Here is a 9,704-nt window from a genome sequence, read left to right on the forward strand (position 1 = left end):
TGAGATTTTATGGTAAGATAAATTAAAGTTCTGCCATGACATTAGGATTTCAGAGTTATTACTGTTTCTTTCTAAAGTTTGAGTTAAAGTGAGGATATAGTTACATCACTTGGTGCTGACTGGAATTTCCCAGACAGATTACATTGATTTAGAATGATTAATTTTGCTAATAAACATAACACCACAACTCTTTAGTATAATTAACTGATTTCTGATATTATTAAAATATATTTGTTTGTTGATTTAGATATATATGTGTTGTACCCAAGCACTCCAAGAAATTAATTAGTAGATTAGTTCAGCTGTGTTAGATTAAAGAGTAACCCTGTACTCCATTCAAACATACCATTCTTATCAAGGTAATTTAGGCAAAACAACTTCAGTTGGTGGTTGTGTCTGTGATGTGGTATTGCATAAGCGCCATGTGACCCAACAGATATCTTTAAAAGAGAGTCCACACAGCAGAGGGAGACAAGGGAGTCTCCAGAAGGACTTCAACTCAGCAAGCCATCACAAGCAGACCAGCATGTCTTCTATGAGCAGTAGCACTTCTGGTATGTTACCGTTCTAATCATGTTTGATGTATGTTCTGCAAAAAACTTAAGATCTAAAACTCTTCTGTCTCCCACAGGCTGGAAAAAGACGAGATCACAGACTAAAGACCAACACTTCACTGATGTTCACGGTCTGCCATGCATTGAGAATCTGGTGTGTTCTGCAGATGAAACCCCGGAGCCAATCACAACTACAATCACAGGTAACATCCCCTCCTGGATCAAAGGCAATTTCCTCAGGAATGGACCTGGAAAGTTTGAGATCGGAAGAAGCAGGTGAGTATCACTTGAGTTCTCAGCAGATGAGAACCAACAAAGTAAATTAAAGTAAATAAGACATTGTGTTTGCCCCTCAGTTTCAACCACTGGTTTGATGGCATGGCGCTTATGCACCAATTCCACATTGAGGATGGAAAGGTGACGTACATGAGCCGCTTTCTCAACAGTGATTGCTACAAGGAAAACCTTGAGCATAACCGCATCATGGTGTCTGAATTCGGCACGATTGCCATGCCAGACCCATGCAAGAACTTCTTCCAGCGCTTCCTCTCGCGCTTTGAGCTGCCGAGTGAGTGTGAAGTCTTTGGTGTCTGATTGAAGTGGTCTGATTAAATATTTTCTGCATACAGTATGTGATCTTGTCATCTGTCTCTTCCCACAGAGCCAACTGACAATGCGAATGTGAGCTTTGTCCAGTATAAAGGAGACTACTATGTTAGCACAGAGACCAACTTCATGCACAAAATAGACCCACAGACACTGGAAACAAAAGAAAAGGTACATGGTAGTTATGAGGGCTGGGTTTTGACACAAATTTGACGATTTGATTCTGATTCACAAGCTTGAGATTCGATATTGATTATTCTGGATATGTATATCAGGTACAGTAGATGCCAAATTTTCTCAAGGAAAACAAAAATCCTCAACTTATGCTGTAGAATATACATGGGAGTCAGTTGGTACTTCATATAATACTATAATAGTGAAGTTTTTATATTATATTTCTACTTTAGTTCATTTTTTGACACATAAGCATTTAAATGGTGGCATACATTAAACAGTAAAAATTATAATGAAAATGTTATAAATACACAACCAGTCAAAAGTTTTTGAACATTAAGATATTTAACGTTTATTTTAAAGAAGTCTCTTCTGCTCACCAAGCCTGAATTTATTTGATTATTTGAAAAACAGTAAAATTGTGAAATATTTTTTACTTTGTTAAATAACTGCTTTCTATTTGAATATATTTTAAAATGTAATTTATTCCTGTGATTTCAAAGCTGAATTTCTAGCATAATTACTTCAGTCACATGATCCTTCAGAAATCATTATAATACTCTGATTTGCTGTTTAAAAAAACCTTTATTATTATTATTATTATTATTATTATTATTATTATTATGTTGAAAACAGCTGAGTAGTATTTTTTCAGGTTTCTTGAATGAATAGAAAGCTCAGAAGAACAGCATTTATCTAAAATAGATTAAAAAAACATTATTAATGTCTTTATCATCACTTTTGATCAATTTAAAGCACCCTTGCTATATAAAAGTATTAATTTCTATCACTTAAAAAGCAAAAAATGTAGTTTTAAATATTGATAATAATAATAATAATAATAATAAAAATGTTTCCTGAACAGCAAATCAGCATATTAGAATGCTTTCTAAAGGATTACTGTTCAAAAATCTTTGACTGTTATGTTAATGAACATATATGAATATGCTATATGGTGAATATATTTTGTTATATGTAATATATGTGACCCTGGACCACAAAACCAGTCATAAGGTTAAATTTTACAAAACTGAGATATATACATCATATGAAAGCTCAATAAATAAGCTTTCTATTGATGTATGGTTTGTTAGGATAGGACAACATTTGGTTGAGATACATCTATTTGAAAATCTGGAATCTAAGGGTGCAAAAAATCAAAATACTGAGAAAACGCCTTTAAAGTTGTCCAAATTAAGTTCTTATCAATGCATATTACTAATCAAAAATTACATTTTGATAGGTTTATAGTAGGAATTTTACAAAAAATCTTCATGGAACATGATCTTTACTTAATTTCCTAATGATTTTTGACATAAAAGAAAAATCAATAATTTTGACCCATACAATGTATTTTTGGCTATTGCTACAAATATACCCCAGCGACTTAAGACTGGTTTTGTGGTCCAGGGTCACATATTATGTTCTTTCTGAGGTAAATGTGACGTTACATGACATTTGTTTACAAGCTGTTATATTAATGTATTTGTGCAGCTGAAACACTGATTGATATTACTCATTTATTTTGTGCTGAAACTGGTATCAAAGTGAGGTGCTCTGTCAATCTGTCACTTCACATTAAACAGCGCCAAAACAGCATTTACTGCTTAAAAACTGTAATAAAATGAAAAGAATTTGAAATCTGAGACATTGTTTTATATCAAAGGTAACAACACACAAAGCTTATTGCGATTTATTAGATGGAAGATGAGCTACAATATTCCGTTCATTCATTTTAAACAAGCTAGACTAATCGGTTCTTGGGATTTAAAAAGCGGTGTCATTTTGTAAAAAAATCAATTCAAATCGGGAAATCAATATTTTACCCAGCTCTACTATACATTTTAAAAATGTAAACAATATGTTTGTATGAAGAACAAACTGACGCTGAAACTTGAAAATCATTGCATTCAGGTCGACTGGAGCAAATTCGTTGCGGTTAATGGAGCCACAGCTCATCCTCATGTGGATTCTGATGGAACCACATACAACATGGGCAACTCTTACACTCGAAAAGGTTTGTCAGCAGTTTAAATATAAAGAAAATCACACTGATTGAATTGAAGAAATGTCCAAAAGTGTTTAATGAGGTGTCAAACAAACGCAAATATAAGAATTCTTTGATTTTATTCTTAAGGTGCTTTCTACAATATAATAATGGTGCCACCAAACAAGGTGAATCCAAAGGATACCTTGGAAGGAGCCTCAGTGGTGTGTTCAATTCCCTCGGAGGACAAGTCCAAACCATCCTACTATCACAGCTTTGGTAAGTAAATAGTGCTCACAATCTCTTTTGCAAATATTGTATCAAAATGTTTGTGGGGTTTATAAAATTTTTTATTTTTTAAAATAAGTCTCTTATGCTTACCAAGGCTACATTAATAAAAAAATAGAGTAATACTGTGAAATATTATTACTATTTAAAATAAGGTTTCTTTTTCATATATTTTAAAATGCAATTGTAAATTTTCAGCAGTCGTTACTCTAGTCTTCAAAAATCATTCTAATATGCTGATTTGGTACTCAAGAAATATTTTTGTGGAAATACACTTTTTTCAGGATTCTTTGAAGAAAAGAAAAGCTTTTGAAATAAAGATATTTTTATATAAATGTCTAAAAATATAACATTGTTATTTCAGCTATGTCAGAGAACTATGTGGTATTCATTGAGCAGCCAATCAAAATGGATCTCTTGAAGATTGTGACAGGCAAACTGCGTGGAAAGGGGATTAATGAGGGTGTATACTGGGATCCCAAACGAAACACAGTTTTCCATGTAATCAATAAGCACACAGGAAAGGTAACCACTGCATCCACATTTTTTTTTTACATAATGATGTTTTTATGTTATTTTATTTAGTGTAACTCATTTTGAAATGATTCTGTTTTGGTCACAGCTGAGCCTCATTAAATATTACGCAAAGCCACTGTCAACCTTCCATCAGATAAACTGTTATGAAGAAAATGGTTTTCTGATCATGGACATGTGCTGCTCTGAAGATGGTCAAGCAATTAACAACTACCTGATTCAGAATCTGAAAAAGTCTGGAGATTCTCTAGATGAGGTAAAACCTTCTACATGTAAATTCTATGCTATGTCTACACTACCAGTCAAAAGTTTTTAAAGATTTTAAATGTTTTTAAAGAAATTTCTTCTGCTCACCAAGCCTGCATTTATTTGATTTCTGTTTGAATTTATTTTAAAATGTAATTTATTCCTGTGATTTCAAAGCTGAATTTTCAGCACCATTACTCCAGTCTTCAGTGTCACATGATCTTCAGAAATCATTCTAATATGCTGAATTTCTGTTAAAGAAAAAATTGTATTATTATCAATATTTAATACAGTTACATCTGAGTACAAGTGATAGAAATGAATGCTTTTATTTAGCAAGCATGCTTTAAATTGCTCAAAAGTGAGGATAAAGACATTTATGTTACAAAAGATTTCTAATTCAGATAAATGTTGTTCTTGTGAACTTTCTATTCATCAAAGAAACCAAAGAAATCTACTAAGCAGTTTTTAACATAATAGTAATAATAAAATGTTTTTTTTAAACAGCAAATCAGAATATTAGAATGATTTCTGAAGGATCATGTGACTGGAGTAATGATGCCAAAAATTCAGCTTTTGAATCAGGAATAAATTACATTTTAAATTTTTTATTTTATATGTTATTTTGAATAGTAAAATATTTCAAAATGTTACTGTTTTTGCTGTACTTTGGATCAAACAAATACACACTTCTTCAGAAGAGACTTTTTTTAAAAAGCATAAGAAATCTTACTGTTCGAAAACTTTTGACTGGTAGTGTATGTGTAAATGCGTCTTTGTTTTTTCACATAACTAGACTGTTAAATTAATTTTCGAAGGTGCAAATGCAACAAAGATTATTAGAGTATGTTTTACAAGAAAGTACTATTTTAGTCTTTTACTTGCCGATTCTTTGTAAATATTTAGAAACTTAATTATATAATATTTAGAAGCATTTCCTGAGTGAAAACTGTTTCTATGCCAGATATTTTTCAGTGTTTTTTTTTTTTTTAACTAGGTGTACAACACAATGTGCAGAGTGTTCCCCCGCCGCTTTGTCCTGCCATTAAACGTGGACAGTCATACACCCTCTGGGCAAAATCTCAACACACGCTTAAACAGCACTGCAACAGCCATCAAGACAGACAAGAATAAGGTTGGTTTGTGTGGATACATTTGGTCTAGTTTATCTAAACTACCAGTCAAATTTTTTTTTTTTATTATTGTTTTCAAGATTTTTTTGTACTATATATACTATATAAAAGTAACTGTTCTATTATGTAACATTATAAATATCTTTACCATCACTTAAAAAAAAAATCAATTTAAAGCGTCCTTGCTAAATAAAAGTATTAATTTATATAACTTCTTTCCAAAAAAAAAATTATATATATATATACTGACTCCAAGCTTTTCAATGGTTTAGTGTTTAATGTTACAAACACTTTTTATTTCAAATAAATGCTGATCTTTGGATCTTTCTATTCATCAAAGAATCCTGAAAGAATACTGAAAAAAAAAGTAAAATGGGTTTAAAATATTAATAATGATAAAAAATGTTTCTTGAACAGCAAATCAGAATAATTTCTGAAGGAACATGTGACACTGAAGACTAATGTAATGGTGCAAAAAAATAGCTTTGACCACAGGAATAAATCACATTTTAAAATATATTCTAATAGAAAACAGTTATTTTAAATAGTAAAAATATATTTCACAATTTTACTGTTTTTTCTTTGGATCAAATAAATGCAGGTTTGGTGAGCAGAATAGTCTTCTTTAAAAACATTAAAAATCCTACTCTTCATAAACTTTTGTCTGGTAGTGTACATGCTATTCAAAAAACATGCTTTTTGTACAGTATATCATATATTGTAAATGACTGTCTAAATGTATATTTATGCAGGTGTTTTGCACACATGAAGATCTTCATGGTGATGATCTCCATGAATATGGAGGTCTGGAATTCCCACACATCAACTATTCAATGTGCAATTCCCGCCCCTACCGTTACTTCTATGGATGTGGCTTCAGACACCTGGTTGGAGACTCTCTCATTAAAATGGACCTTCAAGGCAAACAAATAAAGGTTAGCTAGGAGTATTAAGATAATGCATGCAGAACTTGTGTCAGTGACTTTTAATGTTTAGTTATTAGAACTAATATTTCAACTTATGACAGGTGTGGAAACATACAGGCATGTATCCCTCAGAACCGATCTTTGTTTCATCACCTGGTGCCGTAGAAGAGGATGATGGAGTCGTTCTGTCCGTGGTCATCACACCAAATCAGGTATAACAAGATGTGTTTCTCAGTGGTATCAAATATTGCTTGTTAGCTTTCCAAAAACGAGGCTGGACTAATGAGCAATTGTCCCTGTAGGACAAGAGGACCTTCCTTCTGGTGCTGGATGCGAAAACATTTGAAGAACTTGGCCGGGCTGAGGTACCTATCAACATCCCATATGGATTCCATGGGACTTTCCAAAATAGACACTGAGAGACTTTTTTAAAAAGCCCAAATGTTTAGCAAGATGATCAAGCTGTCTCTGAATAACCTACTTTCCCTTTTCTGCTTATGTTGTTTTCTCCCTTGTATTATATAATTTCGGTAACTGCAAATTTAAATAATGTCTTCTAAAAGAATAAGAATTTATTAAAATAAATACAAATGCTTGTATATATATATGCAATTGTTTTTATGATATATCACTACAGATTGTGATTGTCACCACATATTAGCTTTATTTCAGCATAACACCTATTTTTCTATTACTGTAAAGTATAATTAACTTCTGAAGTATAATATGAACATGTGTAATAAACATTTGAACAGTGTCTTATGAAGCTGCATTACATGAATCAAAAAAACACCACTGAAAAGAACTGAACCTATCCTTGTAGTTTGTCAGAGATCAAAGCCAAAGATCGTCTCAGGTGTTCTTTCTTTTCTTTAAGATGAGATTCCAAGCTCCTGGCTTCAGTAAGTATATCCTCCAGTTCTCCGAGCTCTGAAGCGTCCACAGCAGCTCTTTCCCTTAGAAGATAACATGTGAAATTAATGTTTGAGTGTATAGATCTATTACTGATGAGACACAGGGGTGGCATACAAATCTATCCAGTTACCTCAAGACCTCGGAGTACTTGGAGAAGAGAACACTGACCTCTCGGTTAGCCTCTAAGATGAAAAGACATACAGAAAAATGAATAACGTGCTTCGCAAGTTAAAGTCTATGGGAATGGTTGTGAAAATACACCTTGGAGAATCTGCAAAATGTTAATTATTTTACTAAAATAAGAGGGATCATACAAAATGCATGTTATTTTTTTTATTTAGTACATACCTGTACACGATATTTCACATAATAGGCATTTACATATAGTCCACAAGAGAAAAATAATAGTTGAATTTATAAACATGACCCTGTTCAAAAGTTTACATACACTTGATTAATACTGTGTTGTTACCTGAATATTCCTGTGTTTTTTGTTTAGTGATAGTTGTTAATTAGTCCCTTGTTTGTCCCGAACAGTTAAACTGCCCAGTGTTCTTCAGAAAAAATCCTTCAGGTCCCATAAATTCTTTTTCTTTTCTTTTTTTTCTTTTTTTTAGCATTTTTGTGTATTTGAACCCTTTCCAACAATGATTGAGAGCTATCTTTTCACACTGAGAGACTCATATGCAACTATTACAGAAGGTTCAAACACTCACTGATGCTTCAGAAGGAAAAAAAACAATGCATTAAGACTGGGGGTGTAAACTTTTGAACATAATGTCAGTGTCAGCTTTTCTTATTTTGCTTAAATATCACTTTTTTTTTTCATTTAGTTCTGCCCTTCAGAAGCTACAGAAGATGCTTACATGTTTCCCAGAAGACGAAATAAGTTTACCCCGATTTTCACATTCAAAAGTTTTCACCCCCATTTCTTAATGCATCGTGTTTCCTTCTGAAGCATCAGTGAGCGTTTGAACCTTCTGTAATAGTTGCATATGAGTCCCGCAGTTGTCCTCAGTGTAAAAAGATGGATCTCAAAATCATAAGAATCATCAAAACAATTCGTTTAAATAATCAAGTTGCATATAAACTTTTGAACAGGGTCATTTTTATCAATTCAACTATTATTTTCTCTTGTGGACTTGTTATGTAAACACCTTTTATGTGAAATATCTTATTCAGGTCAGTACTCAAAATATAACATGAATTTTTTCATGAACCATCTTATTTTGGTAAATAATTAACATTTTGCAGATTCTGCAGGGTGTATGTAAACTTTTGACTATAACTACGTACGTCAAATAATTAATACCGTTTTTTAAATGATTTGACAGCATGAAAGAGATAAAACAGGACTTACCTGCTAATGCTATTTCAAATCCATAGGACATGTCTCCAGCTGCTGATCTGAATTGCTGTGCCTTCATCTTTTTTGCAGGAGATGTCTCAGAAAATGGTGCACTTTCAACCTACACGTATATTTGTGAGCATTAGTAAACAAATCAGCTGGCAAGAAAACAGAAGCTAACAAGTGTTGATTTCTCTCATGACATCAGTTCACCTCATGACAACCTTGAATCCTCACCTCACGTATTTTTGCTTGAGACCTTTTCATTTCTGTTCCTCTGACCGCCTCTTTCGTGCTTTCGAGACTACGTTGTGACATTACTTTATTGTGACCGAAAAAGAAAGTAGCGTTTATTTTTTGTCAAGATAATATCCCCACTTTAAAGTCAACACAGCATTCCTAAACATAATTCATGTTAAGACAAACATTTGGGTTACGTTATTTTTAACGTATTTCAATAACTGAATTAAATTCTTTTGTCCATGGATCTTACTTTGCGGATGAAGCTTGTCGCCACAAGTTTGTTAACGTTACACAAGAGCAGACGCTTTTGACTTTTGAAACTTACTTAGATAAAATCTCTGGCACAAAGGGTGTTAGTTAATAACGAAATACAGGTGGGTTAGTAAACTAAAATAAATACCAGAAAATTAGTATCCTTCGATAAACTTGGTCACTCAGTCACCGCAGTTCAGTTCACCTCACTTACCAACCGCCGCTTTTGAACTGTCAATATTCACAGAAAACGCGCGTAACGGTACTACTAAGCTTTCCTATAATAAGTGAAACACCACTTAAAATGGATTACTCTGATGCCATTGTTAGTAGCACAATTAGGCCTATATAAAAATATATAATGTCTTTACAAATTCTCACCAGCAGATGGGGGGTTTGTACAACTATGAACTCAAAACCAGACAATGAACTCACGAGGTGATGAAAAGATCCTGCAAAATATGTAACGTTAATTATGAGGATGTTGTGGTCGTGTAT

General features: G+C 32.8%; 2 protein-coding genes across 2 annotated transcripts; one reads left to right on the top strand and one right to left on the bottom strand.

Annotated features, from left to right (window-relative positions):
- The first annotated feature begins 485 nt into the window (after nucleotides 1–485).
- Nucleotides 486–7,253, top strand: bco2b (beta-carotene oxygenase 2b). Its single transcript, XM_073817808.1, has 12 exons — nucleotides 486–554; nucleotides 632–830; nucleotides 911–1,122; nucleotides 1,216–1,331; nucleotides 3,249–3,351; nucleotides 3,472–3,600; nucleotides 3,974–4,134; nucleotides 4,232–4,399; nucleotides 5,387–5,524; nucleotides 6,275–6,457; nucleotides 6,550–6,660; nucleotides 6,751–7,253. Exons 1-12 carry the CDS (start codon nucleotides 527–529, stop codon nucleotides 6,865–6,867), a joined length of 1,665 nt encoding a protein of 554 aa, XP_073673909.1. The 5' UTR covers nucleotides 486–526; the 3' UTR covers nucleotides 6,868–7,253.
- Nucleotides 7,254–7,259: 6 nt separating this feature from the next.
- On the bottom strand, nucleotides 7,260–9,029 carry LOC141284789 (testis-expressed protein 12). The gene is made up of 4 exons (XM_073817809.1): nucleotides 8,949–9,029; nucleotides 8,724–8,832; nucleotides 7,494–7,545; nucleotides 7,260–7,404 (listed from the first exon to the last, which is right to left on the bottom strand). Exons 1-4 carry the CDS (start codon nucleotides 9,027–9,029, stop codon nucleotides 7,260–7,262), a joined length of 387 nt encoding a protein of 128 aa, XP_073673910.1.
- Nucleotides 9,030–9,704: the final 675 nt, after the last annotated feature.

Source organism: Garra rufa, chromosome 14 (genome assembly GCF_049309525.1).
Source record: "Garra rufa chromosome 14, GarRuf1.0, whole genome shotgun sequence".
Lineage (NCBI taxonomy): Eukaryota > Metazoa > Chordata > Actinopteri > Cypriniformes > Cyprinidae > Garra > Garra rufa.

Excerpts from the sequence above, each read along its gene's own strand:
- LOC141284789 (XM_073817809.1), bottom strand. The coding sequence starts at position 9,029 with ATGTCACAACGTAGTCTCGAAAGCACGAAAGAGGCGGTCAGAGGAACA. Across the intron at positions 8,833-8,948 it reads CTCAAGCAAAAATACGTGAG|GTTGAAAGTGCACCATTTTC; the intron begins GTGAGGATTCAA and ends ATATACGTGTAG. Across the intron at positions 7,405-7,493 it reads AAGTACTCCGAGGTCTTGAG|GGAAAGAGCTGCTGTGGACG; the intron begins GTAACTGGATAG and ends TTATCTTCTAAG.
- bco2b (XM_073817808.1), top strand. The coding sequence starts at position 527 with ATGTCTTCTATGAGCAGTAGCACTTCTG. Across the intron at positions 1,332-3,248 it reads CACTGGAAACAAAAGAAAAG|GTCGACTGGAGCAAATTCGT; the intron begins GTACATGGTAGT and ends CATTGCATTCAG. Across the intron at positions 3,352-3,471 it reads CAACTCTTACACTCGAAAAG|GTGCTTTCTACAATATAATA; the intron begins GTTTGTCAGCAG and ends TTTATTCTTAAG.